Below are 21,923 nucleotides of genomic sequence, written 5' to 3'. Positions count from 1 at the left end.
TATGTGAGCAAGTTCGTTACGGACCAAAGGACCGATCGCCGCGGAAACAGGGTGGCCTTTGATTATTTTAAAGGCGCCAATAACTCGCATTGTCATATCGAGCATCAAGGCACTCAGTAATTGTGCAAGAGCCGGTACCGCCCGACCTCTCACTGAGACTCTCCGCTCGATACCGTTGATTGTGCGCGACTGCCGTTGCAGCTACTTTGTATGGAATATTCCACTTTCAGCAACATGTGACAGCAATGAACACCACACAGATCGGACCTCAATGTACCAGCCTATGTGGTTCTCACAGCTTTTCCGTGCCGGGACTTAATTTGTTCATCTCTCCATAACCTATTGTGTTGTTTCATGTACTTGTGCTATGCAAATATAATAAAAATACAAAATGTCGATAACAAAAACATACCAATTGAGACGCAATTTAAGTAATTTGGTGAAATTTTTATCATTATTATTACTATTGATCTATAAGTTCTATTTATCTGTCATTTTTAAAAAAAAAAATTATATATTCTTTGCAGATTTTTAAAAACAGAAGTAAAGCTCAAAAACATCCATCATGTTTAATCTTGCACGTAGCACTCAAAATAGTGCTGTTAAGCCAATGATGGCAGCTGCTCTTATTAAAAACGCTGTCAAGGCTAATAATCTTATGACAAAGTCACGTTGTATTAGTTCTGTTGTGCCAAGCACTAATTTGAAGGATTTCCAGACTGCAAATGAACCCGTATATGAATATAAAAAAGGCTCACCAGAGCGCAAAGCTTTGGAGGAAGCCCTTAAACGTACTGCTGCAAAATGTGAAGAAGTTCCCATTGTCATTGGTGGCAAAGAAATCCGTACCGATCAAGTGGTGCATCAGGTGATGCCACATAATCATCAGCATAAATTGGCAAAATTCTATTATGCCGATAGTAAAACAATTAAGAGTGCTATCAAGACCGCTGTGGAAACACAACCTAAATGGGATCGGGTTCCTCTCAGCGAACGCTTGAAGATTTGGGATAAGGCTGCCGATTTAATGGCTGGAAAATATCGTCAAGACTTAAATGCAGCCACAATGTTGGGCCAAGCAAAAACCATTATTCAAGCAGAAATCGATTCAGCTGCTGAATTAATCGACTTTATAAGGTATATATCGGCGATTAAAGAATCACCCGCCCATATTTACTATATTTTTTCTTGTTTCAGGTTAAATGCTTTTTTCTTGAAAGAATGCGCTAAATATCAGCCCATTAGTGAAAATATGAAAGTAACTAAGAATTCGATGCGTTATCGTGGCATCGACGGATTTATTGCTGCAGTTAGTCCTTTTAACTTCACCGCTATTGGCGGTAACTTAGCTTATACCCCAGCTTTGATGGTAAATTTAGGCCGGAAATTCCTTTTCTTATGACATGCCTGTAATATTGTTGTTTTTTTAAGGGCAATGCTGTTCTCTGGAAGCCTTCAGATACTGCCGTGCTTTCCAACTGGCGTATTTTTAACATTATGCGTGAAGCCGGAGTTCCGGATGGTGTGGTTAATTTCGTACCAGCCGATGGCCCAGTTTTTGGTGATACTATTACAGCTTCTCCACATTTGGCTGGTATTAATTTCACAGGATCTGTTCCGTAAGAATTTCTATATTCATATCTTCCGCAATGATTTGCCAATTATTTTGCTTTTTTTTTGCAGCACTTTCAACCGCTTGTGGAAGCAGGTTGGCAACAACATTGATAACTATATCAATTTCCCTCGTCTAATTGGTGAATGTGGTGGTAAAAATTACCATTTCATTCACCCTACTGCTGATGTTCAATCCGTAGTTACTGGAACAATTCGTTCAGCATTCGAATTTTGTGGCCAAAAATGTTCGGCTTGTTCCAGAATGTATGTTCCAGAATCTTTGTGGCCAAAGGTAAGTGGCAGATTATAAAATACTGCTCGCGATTTTCACCTCAAAGGCGAAAATCGACAGCAGCCGTAGTATAGAAGGCGAATTTTACATTTCATGTGATACCAAAAATGTAAACGAATTTTCCTCTTGGACAACCATAATACCATTTTGTAAAAATTTCGACATTCGACTACGCCATCGCCAATAAGGGGGAATAGCTTTATAATAAAAGAAGTAAAAGTGTGTGGCCCGGCCGAACTTAGCATATATTCTCCATCATGGCTTCCATTTGCCAAGTTCTTTGCTCGGTATCTCTTTCTTTCGTCAATAAATATATATCTTTATACCCTCCACCATAGGATGGGGGAATACTAATTTCGTCATTCCGTTTGTAACACCTCGAAATATGAGTCTAAGACCCCATAAAGTATATATATTCTTGATCTTCATGACATTTTAAGTCGATCTAGCCATGTCCGTCCGTCCGTCTGTCAAAAGCACGCTAACGTTCGAAGGAGTAAAGCTAGGCGCTTGAAATTTTGCACAAATACTTCTTATTAGTGTAGGTCGGGATTGTAAATGAGCCATATCGGTCCAAATTTTGATATAGCTGCCATATAAACCGATCTTGGGTCTTGACTTCTTGAGCTTTTAGAGGGTGCAATTCTTATCCGATATGGCTGAAATTTTGAACGTGGAGTTTTGGTATCACTTCCAACAACTGTGTCAAGTATGGTCTAAATCGGTTGATAACCTAATATAGCTGTCATATAAACCTACATTGGATCTTGACTTCTAGAGCTTCTAGAGGGCGCAATTTTTATCCGCTTTGGCTGAAAATTTGCATGAAGTGTTGTGGTATCAGTTCCAATATCTGTGCCAAGTATAATATAAATCAGTCCATAACCTGATATAGCCGCCATATAAACCGATCCCCCGAATAGACTTCTTGAGCCTCTAGAGGGCGCAATTCTTATACGATTTGGTCGAAATTTGGTTGAAATTTTGCAAAGAACTTGACAAATGCGATTAATGGTGGAGGTATATAAGATTCGCCTCGGTCGAACATAGCTCGCTTTTACTTGTCAATTATTATACACTTTTTATACGGAACAAAATTTACCTTTGAATATTTATTTTCGACAATTAAAGAGCTTTATTAGGGCCCCATATAAAAAATTGCAGTTTTGGGGAAAGGGTAGACCCTAAGAAAATTGGTCCCGAAATTGGATATCATTTTCGTGCAAATATGTCCGGTTTGCGGTATGGGCCCTAAAAACTATCAATATCGAGCTCCACTTCCCTTAAGACCCAAATTATCATGGCGAGCAAATACATTCTATTTGGGTGTTTATATGGGGGTGGGACGTCCCCTAGACAGTTGATCCCGAATGTTGATATACGATTCGTGGTCTACTCCCAATTAGAGTACGAACTTGGTATACAAATTTGAGCCTGTGTTTGAAGTGTTTCCCCACCCTCACAAAACTCCCCAACAGGACACTTTCACTGCTTTGGGCAATATGGGTATCAAATAAAAGGTATATAGTTTGGGACCAGCCCATCCACTAAATACACTACAATAGGACGTGTAGTTTGATCGGGATAATATGAGAACTAAAAGAAAGGTCTGTGACAGTAGAGTTCGAATCTAATGTTGATATAAGGATACAAATATCTGGGTCACGTCCTGCCGTTCAGCAGTACATATAGATCGCGACAATAAAGGACTAAAATAAGTGGTATTTTAGGTCTTAATAATATAAACAACACCAAACTGTCATGTAAGACAACTGATAGCATATTTTACACAAATCAGAGGGAAATCCCCCTCCCCCATACTATCAAAAACAAAAAGGAGTTAAAAGTGATATATGAAAGCCGATCAGGAAAGTATAGTACAGCAATAAAAGGTCTTTGGTAGTAGAGTACAATTTTTGCCCTCAGATTGGGATAGACACAGGAAGGACCTGTGGATCTTTAATAATGTGCTATCCCAAGTGGCAGTTTTGAAATATGAATTTGAAAGTAGATAATCAATACAAAAAAAAAATAATTATTGTGGATCTGAACGGGACCCTCAGCTCTGAATGTCCAGCCAGCCAGCATTACACAAAGTCGGATTTTCATGATTTTCATTTCTTTTTGTGTTTTGTGAAAGAAATGATAATAAATGTTCCCTACACATGTGTGCAATAAAGTTGGACGTAATAGTTGTTTTTTAACTGTGAAAATTGCACTATTTGAATATCAATTTTTTTAGTATTTTGGCTGCCATGACTTCATTTATGGCTAGGATATAGCTAGACATACCTTAATTCATCGGAAACATTTAAACCTTTAACTCATGTTCAAAAAAGTGAAAAAATCCCAATAAATTTTTTTTAGTATGATACTTTGAAATTTTAGAAAAAAAATGGCTATGTTGATCTTAAGATAACGGGGTGTTTTGATATCATAATGAAACAAATTGTCATTTAAAACTTTTCTTAATAACTCCGCTTTATGAAAATGAAAATAAATGATAATGCTTTGATTGCGAAAACTTGAAGGAAATGCGAGTATGTTTTTCGAAAATTTTTTGCAAATTTTTGACAAAAAAAAGTATTTTTCTTCTTTTCGCTAAACATATAGGCATGATTCTTTTTTTATTCTGTGCATACATATACTGGCACAATTTGTGTGAAATATGAAGTATAAAACCACAAATTGACGGATTTATTAAAAAAAAAAAACACTGAGTCAAAATGTTGATATTTTTAATTTATATAATCCATATCTCATTAACGGCCACAATAACATGGTACATCTCGTCAAGCTCTTTCCCCAGAGTCCCAAATCATGCAAATCAGTTCAGTAGATCAAAAGTTATGGCTCCCAGATATTTGTTAAGTTAAAAGTAGTCTTTACCTTTAGCGGCGCACATAATAAGCAAGTGGTTGGCTGAGTTAGTAGCGCAACTGACTACCAAACTAGGGGACCCTTGTTCAATCCCCACTGGCGGCAAAAAGTCTAAAATTGAAAAATGCTAAAGATAAGAGTTTAATTAAAAACAACAACATTTAAATGCATAATAAACAAAAAAAGAACAGCAACATTTTTTTTAATTTAAGGTCAAATTACATATAATTGTATATAATTGGATCCTTTTGTATCTCGGACAAATTCGAGATACATTTGTATCAAATCCAATCCAATTAGATCTAATTAAATACAATTAGATCCAATTATATATAACCATTTTTCGAATCAAATTATATCTGATGCCAGATATAATTGGATCTCACCATATTAACTTGTTTTTACTCGGGATGCGGAGAAGTCTAGGCCAAGTACACAAAATGTATTCATATTCATTATCCACGGCTGCCGTTGCAGCAACTCCGTATGGAGCATATCCTTAACCTGTGGACGCGCCCGGTAGCTTACAGCTAAGCTTCTCATGACATCGATGAGCACAACACTGATAAGGCCTCAAAGTTCCAGCCTGTGTGATGCTCACAGCTATCCCGTGGCGGGATTGCTTAGAACCGATTTATGCGGTCGACTTTGGCGGCTTTTGGTATCGACTTCGCGATTTTTGCCAAGAAGCAATGAAGAAGTATGTGATGGCCATGGCATTAAGCCTAAAATTAAAGAACAAGGGAAACAGGACATTTTATGTGATAAAAACCGACCCTATTGATTTAAATTTTTAGAACATAATGACTCGTTTTTTGTGGCAAACGAGTCGTTTTTCCAATATAAATTGTAAAGGAAAAACGTATCGCTTTCAGAGCATTATTAAGGGAAAACAAGTAAGAGCGTGCTAAGTTCGGCCTGCCGAATCTAATATACCCTCCACCATAGATAGCATTTATCGAGTTCTTTGCGCGTTTTCTCTTTTAGGCAAACAAAGAGTAATGAATAAGAACTGTTGTGCTATTGGAGCTATAGTCCGATTCGGACCATAAATGAATGGAATGCTGAACATTGTAGAAGTCATTGTGTAATATTTCAGTTTATTCGGATAAAAATTGCGCCTTGAAGAGGCTCAAGAATCAAAATCGGGAGATTGGTTTATATGGGAGCTGAATCAAGCAATAGATCGATTCAGACCATATTGGACACGTATATTGAAGGTCATGGGAGAAGCCGTTGTACAAAATTTCTTCCAAATCATATGAGAATTGCACTCTCTAGAGGCTCAAGAAGTCAAGATACAATATTGGTTTATATGGCAGCTGTACCAAGTTATGAAGAGATTTGAACCATGCTTAGCACAGTTGTTGAAGTAATACCAAAACACCACTTGCAAATCGGATAAGAATTGCGCTCTCTAAAAGCTGAAGAAGTCAAGACCCAAGATTGGTTTATATGAAGTTATGAATCGATAAAGTTATGAACCGATTTGAACCATACATTTGTTGGAAGTGATACCAAAACATCACTTGCGAGAATTGCATCCTCTAGAAGCTCAAGAAGTCAAGACCCAAGATAGGTTTATATGGCAGCTATACCAAAACATGGACTGATTAGGCCCATTTACAATCCCAACCGACCTACACTAAAAAGAAGTATTTGTGCATAATTTCAAGCGCCTAGCTTTACTCCTTCGAAAGTTAGCTTGCTTTTGACAGACAGATGGACGGACATGGCTAGATCGATTTAAAATGTCATGAAGATCAAGAATATATATACTTTATAGGGTCTTAGACGCATATTTCGAGGTGTTACAAACAGAATGACGAAATAAGTATACCCCCATCCTATGGTGGAGGGTATAACAAGTCGTTTGCTCAAAACAGCTTTGGTCTGAACATAGTATAAGTGTACCAATTATTTCATTCTTTTAAGAAGTAATTAAAATGCTTTTAAGTTTTTTTTGGTTGGGTTGTATATCGATTTAAGAAACGTAGTTGACCATATATCAATACCAACGTATTTCGATGGTGAAGTGTTCCAACCTAAGCAATATGGGTATCAAATGAAATGCATTAGCGAGTAAATTACGAATACGTAAAGACAAATTGGAGGCAGAAAGGTCCTTTTTGAGGATTTTGAACCCCTCTAACCCTAGGCAATATGGGTATCAAATGAAAGGTATTGAAGAGTATATTATCAAAACGCAAATATAAATAAATAAATAAACAATAAAGTATGGCGATTTTGGCCTTTGCCAGGGTGCTTCCACCTACTCACTAATTAGTGAGGAGTGCAATGGTAGAAGCATGTCTTTCTGATGAAACGATGGACCTTGTTATTCAATCTTTTCTTAGAGCGTAGCAAAAAAAAAATTAAAATCTAACAGCCAATATCTCTTCAAAAAGACTTCTTACATCAGCACCCACAAAGCCAAAGACTTATTATCAAGACAAACTTTGCTTGCCATAGAATAAACTTTCAATATGAGCATATTGCGGCTGCATATTTTTCGACGTGCTGTTCGTCAGGGCTTGCAGCCCGCCTCCAATACATTTAACACACCACAATTGCTGAAACTCTTTAAAGGGTATTTGATGTTTTGCTTTGCTATTTGAAATAGAAGCAAGAAATAAGAACACATTGTTCTAAGCTGCTTAATCCAACAACAAAATTAAATAATTTTTATGAACAAACTAAATAAGCACAAAAACGGATTTTTAAATAAGAAAAACTAAAAAGTGAAATTTTCACTAAAATAGTTAAACAATTTTTGCCCAGTGATAAAAAATTTAATGAATTTTTTTTCCAAATCTCAATGAAGTGTTTTCTTAAGACAAAATTGTAATGCAATTTTTTATAAAAGGGCAATTCCACAAAAATTTACCTCCTTACTCAAAAGTTGAAACAAGAAATTCTAAATATAATTATACCTAATGGTAGCCTTAGAAGTGAAAGCGTTGATTTCAGTAAAAAAACAATATTAATCTCGCCCAAAAATGCTCGCTTTTTCATGTAAGTAATACCGGCTGAACATCCACCTTATAATAGGTCGGATAGGCATCATTGCTTCTCAAAAATGGTAGAATCCTTTCAGTGTTGGTATCGATTATTACAATATAATGGTGTTAAGGTTTGAAAATATGTGCTTGCCTTAAGTTGAGTTTTTCGATACTAGTCAGTGCAATCACGTCCATTACGAAAAAACAAGTTTTTTTTTCAAACGAACTACTTTAATTTTTATACCCTCCACCATGGAATGGGGGGTATACTAATTTCGTCATTCTGTTTGTAACTACTCGAAATATTCGTCTGAGATCCCATAAAGTATATATATTCTTGATCGTCGCGATATTTTATGTCGATCTAGCCATGTCCGTCCGTCTGTCTGTCGAAAGCACGCTAACTTCAAAAGGAGTAAAGCTAGCCGCTTGAAATTTGGCACAAATACTTCTTATTAGTGTAGGTTGGTTGGTATTGTAAATGGGCCATATCGGTCCATGTTTTGATATAGCTGCCATATAAACCGATCTTGGGTCTTGACATCTTGAGCCTCTAGAGTGCGCAATTCTTATCCGATTGGAATGAAATTTTGCACGACGTGTTTTGTTATGATATTCAACAACTCTGCCAAGTTTCGGTCCATAACCTGATATAGCTGCCATATAAACCGATCTTGGGTCTTGACTTCTTGAGTCTCTAGAGGGCGCAATTCTTATCCGAATTGAATGAATTTTTGCACGAAGTATTTTGTTATGATATCCAACATCTGTGCCAAGTATGGTTCAAATCGGTTCATAACCTGATATAGCTGTCATATAAACAGATCTGGGGACTTGACTTCTTGAGCTTCTAGAGGGCGCAATTCCTATCCGATTTGGCTGAAATTTTGCATGACGTATTTTAGTCTTAATTTCAACAACTGTGTCAAATAAGGTTCAAATCGGTTCATAACCTGATTTAGCTGCCATATAAACCGATCTGGGATCTTGACTTCTTGAGCCTCTAGAGGTCGCAATTATTATCCGATTTGCCTGAAAATTTGTACGACGGATCATCTCTTGACCATCAACATACGTGTTTATTATGGTCTGAATCGGTCTATAGCCCGATACAGCTCCCATATAAATCGATCTCTCTATTTTACTTCTTGAGCCCCCAAAGGGCGCAATTCTTATTTGAATTGGCTGACTTTTTACACAGGTCTCCAACATATAATTTAATTGTGGTCCAAACCGGATCATATCTTGATATCGCTCTAATAGCAAAGCAAATCGTTTCTTATATCCTTTTTTGCCTAAGAAGAGATGCCGGGAAAAGAACTCGACAAATGCGATCCATGGTGGAGGGTATATAAGATTCGGTCCGGCTGAACTTAGCACGCTTTTACTTGTTTTGAAATATAAAGGTCTCCAATTATAGTATATTTTTTTTTTTGAGTATTTAACGCCACTTATATTTAGCAAAATATGAACATGGAGAGCAAATATAAATTGCAGACATTTATTCAGAAGACTCTAAAAAAGGCATTCCTGGCTCATTGTAAAGTGTAAATGGCAAAAATATCTTAAAATAAATAAATTTTAGCGAAATAAGGTAAAGATGGTATTTAATGACTTCAAGAACTTCGATAAAGAGATAGATCAACATATCTTCTATTACGCAACAATTTAAGCGAAATCAGATAGAAATGTACCTTTTAAGAGTTCAAGACACAAGCAAGACAGATCGGACCATGTAGCAGGTTAATCCAAGTATGGTCCGATCAAACCAATATTTTGTCCGGGTATCCAGGGGTCTATTAAAATCATTGTACCAAATATGGCCATAATCCGATGAAAAATAATCGTTCTATAAACTTAAGATGGTATATACACAGAAAATATTAAAAACTTGGTTCAATTAAAAAATTTACCATTTATATTTATGATAAGCTCCAGATCCAATTAAAGTGGCTATTAATAAAAATAAATAATTGATATTTTTCACTTGAAAACATGAAATATATTCCTTAAAAATATAAATATATTTTTATTTAATGTTCACAAGCTTCGGAAAATAGAAAGAAAATTGTCGTTTCCATTATGAACCTCTTTTCATCGACGGAAACATGGTAAAGAGACTTATAAATAAATCAATTTATATACATTTTAAAAAATTAATTGTTTTAAATACCAATCTTACCATTTTGCGCACAGTATTACGAAATCTAGATCTACATGTGTTATCTTCACTCTTTAGCGCCGTTTTCCAAGTCAACATATCTATATATTGATAATAATCTATTAAAATAAAATAATATCCAATTTGTTGGGTTTGGAATTTGTCAATTTTTTTGTTCACATCCAAATTTTTTCCGCTTTTCGCTATTTCAGTGTAACGGTTTTCACAATATTTTTTCTTTGTGCTTTGCAATTATAATTATATAATTATATGGAGGGATAAAAAAACTACACTTTCTATTCTATTCTTGATATTTTGTGTCGGTATATGATAGAAGCGAGGCATATATATTACTCATTCTCACTACTTTTCGCCTACAAACACCAACATATTTGTAATAAACAAGCAAATTAACTATTTGAACACAAAAAAATAATTTTCTTTTAATTTGACTGCTTATTTACTAATTAAAAACAAGTAAGAGCATGCTAAAATCGGCAGGGCCGAATCTTATATACCCTCCACCATGGATCGCATTTGTCGAGTTCTATGCGCGGTATTTCTTTTCAGGCAAACAAAGAATATTGAATAAGAACTGTTATGCTATTGGAGCTATATCAAGTTATAGTCCGATTCGGACCATAAATGAATGCTTAACATTGTAGAAGTCATTGTGTAATATTTCAGTTTATTCGGATAAAAATTGCGCCTTGTAGGGGCTCAAGAAGCAAATCGGGGGATAGGTTTATATGGGAGCTGTATCAAGCTATTGATCGATTCAGACCATATTAAACACGTATGTTGAAGGGCATGAGTGAAGCCGTTGTACAAAATCGGATAGGAATTGCGCGCTCTATTGGCTCAAGAAGTCAAGACCCAAGATCGGTTTATATGGCACCTATATCAAAACATGGTCCGATTTGGCCCATTTACAATACCCACCGACCTATACTAATTAAAAGTATTTGTGCAAAATTTCAAGCGGCTAGCTTTACTCCTTCGAAAGTTAGCGTGCTTTCGACAGACAAACGGACGGGCAGACGGACGGATGATTGACGAATGACATGACGATCAAGAATATATGTATTTTATACATATTAAGCTTTTAAAAATATTTATTCAGAAGATATATTCGTATATTTAACACCCAGAAGTTTTCAATCAAATCCTTTTTAAAGACAAAATTTTAAAAAAAATTTATAACCACAAAATTTGAAGAACGTTTTTAAAGACAATATTTCAAAGAAAATTATTAATCTGTTGTTTTTTCTTTGTCCAGCTGAAACCAACAGGAGTTGGTTTTGTTTCTATTTAGAATAGAAATCAAAATAAAAACCTTTTTTTAAGAAGTTTTAGGCAAAATTTGGTTACTTTTAATGTATTGGGCAGTGTTGCGGCAGCTACTTGAAGGGCAAGACGCTTGCGTTAAACACCAGTGTATAAACAACTTTTTTTTAACAATGTTAAATGTTAATTATTTCCCTCCAAACATTTGGAAGCGACTTTCTCACTCCCTCCCAGAATAGTCACTTTTTAGGTCCTTTTGTATGATAGTTTGTAGAGATTTCATGATTTAAAACAACAAAATGCATTACTGTCGGAATTCTATCATCTATGTTTCGCTAATTAGTTTCTCATAACCAACTGTTATTGCTACAAATTTAAAAACAGATTTTTTGTTGTTGTTTTGGACGCTAACGCAAAAAACCCCAAACAAGAGAATGTATGCTAACTTAGCCTTCTGTAATGAAGAAAGACCGGTAGCAAGAAGGGATAGCATACGCCTCACAATCGTAAGGTTGGCTGTTCAAATCCCAGTCAGAGAAAATCATTGCAAATAAAACCTTCGATTATTAATCTTGGTTTGGAGAATAAATAAATTAGAAAGAGAAATAAAAAAAGCCTCATTCTAAAAGGTAAAAAAAAACATTAGGCAAATAAAAATTTATTTTTATTAATGACGTTGATAATCGAATTTTACACTTTTTTAGTCCCTATTTAGTCACTCATGGGTATATATCGCCAAGTGGCACGTTTTCTCCCGTACCGAGACACTTATTAGTGTAAAAAATGATATCGCCTGAGATTGTTTTCAACTTCCTTGAGTGCACGATAGAAAATGTTTGGAGGGATTCTACGGTAATAAAAAAGTTAGCTTTTAATGTATTGAGCAGTATTGCGGCAGCTACTTGAAGAGCAAGAGGCTTGCGTTAAACACCAGTGTATAAAGAACTTTTTTTATGTACAGCGGTCAAAAAAAGTATTCATCATTCAATGTTTTTTTTTTAATAAGTCTACAAAAGACAATTGGAATAAAAACATATTAAACTAATGATGCAGTAGTGCTTGTGTGATATATATGTACACAATTTCATTGTTTTTAAAGAAAAAAATAGTATTTATTGGAACAAAAAGGGCCATTTTACAGCTGAACACAAAAAATTAAACAAAAAAAGTATTCATCATTGCAAAAAAACAAAAAAATAAATAACATAATTTAAAAAAATTAATACTTTGTTATTCGACCACCGCGTCTTATAACTTCTTTTAAACGGTTTGACATCGATTGGACTAATTTAGCGGTTATATTTTGGTCTATATTAGTCCATTCCTCCATTATCACCTGTTGCATTTGACTCTTGCTCGAAAAATTGCGCGTTCTCAATTTGCGTTCGAGATGTTCCCAAACATGTTCAATTGGGTTCAAGTCGGGACTTTGAGGAGGAGTTTTAATGACTTTGGGGCAGTTATACAGCATCCACATCTTGGTATTTAAAGCAGAATGTTTGGGGTCATTATCTTGATAATATTGAAAGTTATTACCAAGCCCAAGTTTTACAGCACTATCTTTTAAATTCCTCTTTAAAATGTCAATGTAATACTTATGATCCATTACTCCATTAATAATTTCAAGATTTCCCGCTCCTGAAGCCGCCATACACCCCCAAACCATTAAACCACCTCCACCATGTTTTACAGTAGCAACTGTGTTTCGTTCTTCAAGCTCTGTATTTGGTTTTCTGTACACTATGACCTTTCCATCGCACCCAAAAAGATTAAACTTGCTCTCGTCTGCAAAAATGACTGTTTTCCAAAATGATTCGGGCTGTTTTACATACATTTTTGCGAAGTTTAGCCTTTTCACTCGGTTTATTTTATTTATAAAGGGCTTCTTACGTGCAGTTCTTCCTCTTTAACTATGCCTTTTGAGTGTATTTCGAATTGTTTGTGTAGTAACTTCCTTCCCTAAATATTCCATAGTGTTTTTACGAAGAATGGTCGCATTTGTCTTCAGAGTTTTCTGAACTTGCCGCACTAGCCAACGCACATCTCCAACTGAAAGTGCTTTTGGTCGACCAGATCTTGGTTTATTGTCAACAGTTTTCGTTTCTGTCCACTTTCTGATGATGGATTGTATAGTAGATCGTGGTCTATTTAATATTTCACTGATAGTTTTTTGAGTTAAACCATTCCTGTGGTGTTTTATTATCAAAACTTTTACCTCATCAGAAACCTCGTTTTGCTTACGACCCATTTTGACAAAAACTATATTTTCAATGAAATTAAATATTTGCTGTCAAGGGCAAAGCCTCCTTTACTAAATAAAACAGAAAAGGGGGATTCCCAAATAATATTTGAATTTGACTTTGATGATAGCACATCAATGATGAATACTTTTTTTGTTCTGTTTTTGGTGTTATTATATAAAATTGCATTTTTTGCGCTAATTAAATTTATTTTTTGAATTTATTTTAAAACATATTACGAAAAATAAACTATTGCATAAAACTGCATTATTTGCTTACTTTAAATTTTCTTCAATTACCCAAAATAAGTGAATTTATTATCAATTTTGCTAATGATGAATACTTTTTTTGACCGCTGTATGTATAAATGTTATTTATGTTCATTCTACGGTAATAACTATGGTAACGGATTACAAAATATAAAAGGCAAACCAACACACATACTTACCGCAGTCATTCACCTCCTTCTTTGTTGAGATCAAAAATAAAATGATCTTGCCTTGAACTTGAAAATGAAAAAGAGTGGAAAGGACAGACTGCGATAAGCAAGTGCCAAAAATTATAGACTGGACATTTGTATTATTGATTACCAATTTTGCAATTTGGATTTATGATAAACTCAAAAATCCAGTTAAAGTTTATTTGAAATTTGACATTTCTTTTATATAACAGTTTTACTTAATAATTGATATTTTTCACATTAATAAAATTTTTGTTATTTCATTGGATTAAATTGCGGTTAAGGAACGAAATATATCGCTTAAAATAGATATTTTTTTCTTAATGGTCCCAGGCATAAAAAAAAATTGTCGGTTCCTTTTTGAGCTTCTCTTGTTGCACTATGATTAAATAACCCATTTTTTTTGGCCAAAAGTAAAAATGGAGTTTCGACATATATAAAAAAAAATTCTCAGTTAGGGGTTAGTAAAATTTGAACAGTTCTTTACAAAATTCTTTGCCTTTTACACGCCGTTATATTTGTTCTACTTTACTTTGATAAATTATATACTTTTAAACTAGTTATATAACAAAGAGATACCCGAAATTAAAGGTACTTACAAGAGCTTTCACAAACATATACATAAAGTTGTCACCTTGCGTCGTTTGAGAGAAATTAGCGTTTTTTTAAATAAATATTTTTACTTTTTTTTAGAAAATGCCAAAAAGAATAGAGTGAAACTAAGAAAGTACATAAAAGTACCGAGATTTTTTACTGGCTTTTAGCCCAACTTTGTCCTTTCACTTTTTTTTTTATAAAACTAGCCGCCAAGATCTGCCAAAATAAAAATTTTTCAAAGGTTTTTAATACCTTAAAAATGGATTTGTTTCAGTTTTTTTATTTTGTTGTTAAAATATGTTCCGATAATGTCCGGTAATATTTTGGTATGATCCTTTTATTTCGTCACTTTAATTAACTCGTTTAAATCAGAGAAAACGTTTAACTCTCCCACCACAAGTACTTGAGTTGCTACACTGCGAACCACTTCCTCATAGCAGAAGATGAAACTTATGAGGATTTAGAAAGCTTCACTTTGGAAAATGATTTAACTTGTTGCTGTTTTAAATTTAATATAATTTGTTTTTGTTATATGCTGTAAAAACTTTACAAATTACAGTAAAGTTTGTTTGTATATACATATTCCAATATGAACTCCTTTAAATTTTTGTTTGACTCTTAAATATAACCTTTTTTATATATTTTTCGCAATTATAATTGCACGTTTTTTTTTTAAGTTTTAATAAAGAAATCAAAACTATAGCAGTGAAAAAAAAAATATTTTATTAACTATTTTTTTATCGTACATGTACTTTGGCGATTGAACGGGATGTCACTACGAAAAGCTTTTTCGTTAAAAAATTTTTTCAATAAAATCGAAGCGGTAGATCGAAAGTTATATGCATTTATGTATTTAAGAAATCACCAACTATAACCCAGAAAAGCACACTTTATATTATTAAGCTTAAGCTTATATCTCTACTCCAAACCGTTAGAAAATTGCAAAACGACCAGCTTTATAGTTTCAAAAGTTATAAAGGCTTTACAACTACAAATAAAATGCTGAAATACTTTTGGCCAGAAAAACAGTTGGTTGAAAACATCGTCTCTGCGTTGTCGGCAACACCGTCTTTAAAGAGTACTATAAACTAAATAATTTATATACACACATATTTGAATTGAATCGTAATAAATACCAATCGTATCATTAGATCATTAGATCCACGTGAGTTATCTTCCATCTTCAACGCCCAAGTCGATATAAACTATTGGGTTGCCCAAAAAGTAATTGCGGATTTTTTAAAAGAAAGTAAATGCTTTTTTTATAAAACTTAGAATGAACTTTAATCAAATATACTTTTTTACACTTTTTTTCTAAAGCAAGCTAAAAGTAACAGCTGATAACTGACAGAAGAAAGAATGCAATTACAGAGTCACAAGCTGTGAAAAAATTTGTCAACGCCGACTATATGAAAAATCCGCAATTACTTTTTGGGCAACCCAATATATATGGATAATAAAATATGAAAATAAGATGAGGTTGTAAATTGCAAATTTTGCCCATGAACATTCCACTAAGGAACAGGGGCAAACTTCTCACCTATCAATGAGTGCAGTCCGAATCAAGTTTAAGCTCAATGATAAGGGGCCTCCTTTTTATAGCCGAGTCCGAACGGCATGCCGCAGTTCGACACCTCTTTGGAGAGAAGATTTACATGGCATATTACCTCACAAATGTTGCCAGCATTAGGAGGGGAAAGCCACCGTTACAAAATTTTTTCTGATGGTCTCGCCAGGATTCGAACCCAGGCGTTTGGCCTCATAGGCGGACATGCTAACCTCTGCGCTACAGTGGCCTCCATGTTAATAATATGTATTTATAAATAGCACGTTTACATTCTACAATGTCCTTCAATTTGTTGCGTTTGAAATTAATCCATTCTATTTGCTCACATCCGTCATTTTTCTGCATTACACTATTTCAGCGCAACATTTTTCACAATAAATTTGTTTTACTTTCAAATTATAATAAAAAAGTAGCATTTTATGCAGAGTTGATAACACACTTCTAATTTTGTTGATACATTTTTTTTGTATACCCACGCCATTTGTTTGTGTGTGATAGAAGATAGACATGTATTTGACTCATTCGCACTTCTTTTCGCATTACATATGTGTGAAAGGGAACGTAATATAATTTTGGTCAATACACAATTTATACTATTGAATAACAATTTAATACCTACAATTAAATATATGTTTAGTGTTTGCCTTCTTCACCAATCACTTGCCCTGATACAAAAACTGTCGAATTTCTATGTCAAAAATTATTAAAGCAATTAACACCTGGTTTGAAATAGCATGCTTAATTGGTCCATTTTAGGTTTAAATTTTTCTGTGCACCCACGCCACTTTGTGTCAGTATATGATTGAAGCGAGGCATATATTCGACTAATTCTCACTTCTTTTCACATAAGTGAAAGGGAACACAGTATAATCTTGATCAATGCTAATTTAAACTATTAAATAACAATTCAATTCGTACAGTTAAAAATATGTTCAACGTATGCCTAGTTTTCCAAATACAAAAGAAAATCGAATATCTATGTCCAAATTTATTCAAGCAATTAACACCGTGTTTGAAACGTTTTTTATAAGTAAATGCCATGTTTAATCGGTCAAATATAGATCTTTATTTTTTCTGTGTGTCCTTTTAAGGCCAATTAGTCGTTCCACAACGGACAGGCTACGGAGATCGCGATTTCGAAGCAACCGAATGCTTCATCTTCAGTCCCCTTAGCCCGAAAAAGATTACATGCTTCCATCAACTCACAGAAAAAATTAAAAGCTACGTTCAATTTAAAAATTTGCGGAATTTGTGTTTGCAATTTGGATTAATGTTAAGCTCAAAAATCCAATTGAAGTGTTTATTACCTTCATAAACAAATGATTTGAAAGTTGCCCTTTCTTTTAAGCAACTTTTTTACTGCTTTAATAAAAATAATTTATGACTACTGCTGCTGTTGATAATGGTGGTGACGAACAAGAAACGACGATGAGGCCGATTAAACTCTGGTGATGATTAGAGGCAAAAGTAATGAAGTTTCGGCTGACGAGGCAGAGAATGACGTAACAGATGAAGTTGAGCGGGAACAGGATCATGAAGTTAACTTGTGTGCCGCACGACATGCTATAAAAGATGAGCACAGTTTGTCTTGACTTGAATATAAACAAACATTGTTTAACACAGTGGAATGTGGCAAGCGTGATGCATCCAGAATGAACTTTAGAGACATCGAAAATTCCATCCGGATCATGATGGATCTGGCACCTTGTCAATCAAATCGTGGCTCGAAGAGTTTGAGGAAATGGCAACTGTCATGCATTGGGATGAATTCCAGAAATTTGTATTCGCAAAGAAATTATTGACTGGTTTAGCGAAACTATTTATGTCAAGTGAAAGAGGTATCACGACTTGGTTCAAATTGAAAAAATCTCTTTAATTCGTATCTTTTATTTATTTAGTTATCTTAAGTCTATAGATTACAAAATCCTTACAGACTAAATTAACTGCTAAATATATATGTACAAACAAAAATATATGTAAGTATTTATATTTTGTTGAGCTTTTAAGAATATAGATGTTTAAATACTATATACGATTCAAGTATAAAATTAACTTCCTGTTTATCGTCTCACGACTTTCTGATAGATCAATTAGATTATAAAATTTGTTGAATTCAAGGAAAAGGCGGCGCAAGGGGTCATTATTTGCATAATTGGTAGTATAATAATTTATTTGAAGAAGTTGATAATGACGAGTTGGTCTGATTGGAACGTTTATACAAAGGCTGTCTTAAATAAAATCTGATAATATGTTACCATGAATAATGTTCACTAGAAAAGTTACATTCAGCATAACGCGACGACCTTTCAGAGTTGGCAATTTAATTTCAATCTGTAATTATAGCTAGCCAAATCCTTCTGGTTCCAGCCACGATTCCTGAGACTCTAAGATGCAACGCACAAAAGATATATACAACTGCTTAGTAACTGATCTGAGAATTCTTTACTCCAGCGTTTTATATGCTTTGTTAGTAATTACAGAAATATGCTCGCGGAAGTCTAGTCGGTGATCCAAAAGGATCCCAAAATCTTTCATAGATGAGACAGATTCAATTAAGGGGTCATTAAAATAATTACTTCATTGTATACTACCTAGTCTAAACAAGGTCATATGCTTACATTTTTTAATGTTTAGTTCCAGTAGATTATTTATGAACCAGTCAAAAAAACTGTTAAGATCAGATTGTAGTAAACTTTGATACGTCTCGAGATTATACAACAGAAATATTTTGACATCGTCCGCATACATAAGTACTTTAGAGTGGCGTACTACATTCAGCAAGTCATTAATGAACAAAGTAAAAAATTCAGGACCAAGATGGCTCCGTTGTGGAACCCCAGAACTCACATTTGTGATCTGCCAATAAGGTACGACTTTATCCAAGGACCGATTCCCATTTAATGCAACTTGGTTAATAACAATCTATGGTTTTTCTTATCGAATGCCTTACTGAAATCATTTTAAATACTGGTCTGGTATTTCTTTCTAAATCCATCGTTCACAACCGTAGTGAGCTCTATAATATTCGTTTATGTCGAGCGATGTTTTCAAAACCCATGCTGGTATCTTGATAACATAGACGATATTTGGAATGTTACTGAATCTGTTGCAAGTTTCTCAAATAATTTTGGTATAGCATTAAGTTTCGCGATACCTCTATAATTGGAAACGTCAGTTCTCTTAGACGACTTAAAGACTCCTTCCACATTTCAGGAAAATATCCAGAATATAAAGATTTTTTGAAGAGTATGCAAAGAGGAAGAGCAAGATTTTGCGCATATTTCAGTATGCATGCTGGTATTCCATCTGACCCAGGAGCTGTAATACTTTTGATTTTTCCAGCACAGTAGAAACATCAAAACTGTGGAAATATAAGTGTCCTCGTACGATTTGGTAAAATAATTCGTTCTAAAGAATGATGCAAAGATATTTGAGATTCCAATATCATTATCCGCCGCAAAATTTCCAAATTGGAAACAATTACATCGACGTTTATTGTTAATAAAACCATAAAAGGATTTAGGATTCGACATCACCTCATTCTTCATCTTTGTTATGTACTTGTCATACAGTTGTTTATTCAGTTTATTCTTTCTGTTCTTCAATTTCGACAACGCAGGATTTCCACAATGGACCAACGTTCGTAAAGGGTACTCTCTTTGGAACAGTTTCTGATACATAGTATCTTAGAGTGTTTGTAGTATTTTATCTAAAGAATTCATGGAATGAAGAGTATTCCAGTCCATTGAACTCAGAAGTAAATTCAATTCAACGTAATCTTTCTTTGAGAAGCAATATAAAGACTTATTTTGATATCATTTCCTAGGGCATGTAGAAAGGAACGATAGAGGGATCTGAAGGTTTATAGTTGGGTGATATTTATACTCTGGATGAGGAATGGGGTCAAAAGGAAAAAACAATATATTGCAGGGATATACTTACGAATATGAGGTCAAAGAGTCTTCCACATAAGTTATAGACCTTATTTATTTGCGATACACCGAAACTTATTAACCGACCAATGCACTATTCAGTACTCTCATTCATTTCAGTGGGTAACAAATCATTAATATTAAGACTCTTAATCCATTTAATATCTGGCAGATTAAAGTCACCAAGAGTGATTAATATATCGTTTGACCTTGTAGACTGGAAGGCATGTAGAATAAATGAAATGTGTTTCATGTATGTTTGAATGCTTAAACACAGGAATGTATAAACAGGTAATAAATATGGATAAATAGCTAAGACAGATCTTAAAAGCGACAATTTCAATATCAACCGGTGTGGGAAAGAAAATTTAGTCGGTAGGTAATTTAGAGGAAACATCTAGCAAGATACCACCGCCTCTTCTTTTGGAACTATTTACACGACCACGTCTAAATATCAGAAACTTTTGACAAACAATTTCGCTGTCATAAATGTTACTTTGAAGCCAAGTTTCAGTAAATGCTATAACATTGTAACTAAAATCGTAACTCTCAAAATATAAGGCTGATAATTTAGTGTTTAAACCTCTAACATTTTGATAAACTAAATTAAAGGTATCAACAGAAGGTATAAAAATTGGTTTTTTGATTGAGTATTAGGTAGATAAACTATATCTTCAGGAACAATAATTTTAAAAGAATCCTTACTTCGTCTTGTAGCAAGTAGAACAACCAATTTTCAAGGATGTATCAAACCAAGAAATGCTTGCAAAGAAAAGCTCAGCTTATACAGGAACCACTTGCCGGCATGTAGATGTGTGTAATTAAAGCTTATATTGAGTAACAGGGACAAAGCAGGATGGTAGTTGACACAAGGTTAAAATATCAATTTCCAATAAAAGTTTATAGTCGCCAAATATACAATATGTTTGTTTCGCACAACGTACAAAAGGTAGTGCAGGAGAACAAATGTAAATGTAAATGTTTTGTATTTTTTAATTTGTTTCGTTAATAACAAGCAAACTGCACCATAAACTGCAGATATTCGAATACACCTCAATACCGGTACACTATTTAAGGCTGATAGATGAAGATTTACAGCTTATCGACTGCCAAAATGGTTAAAACTTTGTACTTTTATTGGAGCGATTGAAAAATAAGTCCGCACAGATGAAAGGTCAACAATGAACAGTGCGCAATTGCTGAGAAAAATATTTAGAATTCAAAATGTGCATGAATACTTTCTGCATATGAAGGAATTAGCATCGCGTGGTTCCATAAAGGACAGTGCTTTGATACAGTACGTCATGGAAGATATTAAAGACTCTAAATAAAATAAGGCAATTTTATACGGTGCGCGTAATTTAATTGATTTTAAAGAAAAACTTAAATGTTATGAGATGATGTGGTTAAAGTACAAAAACAATAGCAAAGGGCAAGATTTCATGGACAAATCAAGTGTTCAATCAATGTTCGATTAATTTTTGATGACATTATGAGCAAGAATGTGAAATTCGGAGAACACGATTTACTGGCGTTATTCGATACAGGAAGTAGATTCAACATTGTTTTCGAAAGCGTTTACAATCGTTTGGGTAAACATTGTTTCAATCAAACTTTCATTTGGTAGGCTTCGGTAATAACGCAAATGTGAATAAAGTTAAACCATAGGCAACTTTAATTTTGAAGCGGAGATCGAAGACGACAAATATGATTTAACATTCCACGTCGTACCAAGTTCTTCAATTGCGGTACTTTTGCAAAGGTCCCCCCAAGACGGTCTTCTTCACCCAGTCTATTATATGAGTCATAAAACCAGCGACGCTGAAGGGAAATATTCTAGGTATGAACTAGATGTGTTAGCAATCATACAAGCCTTAGAGAAGTTTAGATT

At 34.2% G+C, this 21,923-nt stretch overlaps 1 protein-coding gene across 3 annotated transcripts in view; it reads left to right on the top strand.

The window, feature by feature from the left end:
• The window catches only part of LOC131998527 (delta-1-pyrroline-5-carboxylate dehydrogenase, mitochondrial-like), a 57,152-nt gene that overhangs the window by 27,044 nt on the left and 8,185 nt on the right, over positions 1-21,923 (top strand). For all 3 annotated transcript variants that reach the window (XM_059370882.1, XM_059370881.1, XM_059370880.1), the window contains exons 2-5: positions 528-1,137; positions 1,198-1,369; positions 1,432-1,619; positions 1,684-1,906. In XM_059370882.1, coding sequence (XP_059226865.1) covers positions 566-1,137; positions 1,198-1,369; positions 1,432-1,619; positions 1,684-1,906 — 1,155 coding nt within the window. In that variant the 5' untranslated portion in view covers positions 528-565. The remainder of the gene's footprint in view (positions 1-527; positions 1,138-1,197; positions 1,370-1,431; positions 1,620-1,683; positions 1,907-21,923) is intronic.

Source organism: Stomoxys calcitrans, chromosome 1, assembly GCF_963082655.1.
Source record: "Stomoxys calcitrans chromosome 1, idStoCalc2.1, whole genome shotgun sequence".
NCBI classification, from domain to species: Eukaryota; Metazoa; Arthropoda; class Insecta; order Diptera; family Muscidae; genus Stomoxys; species Stomoxys calcitrans.
This window is presented reverse-complemented; position numbering and strand designations above follow the sequence as displayed.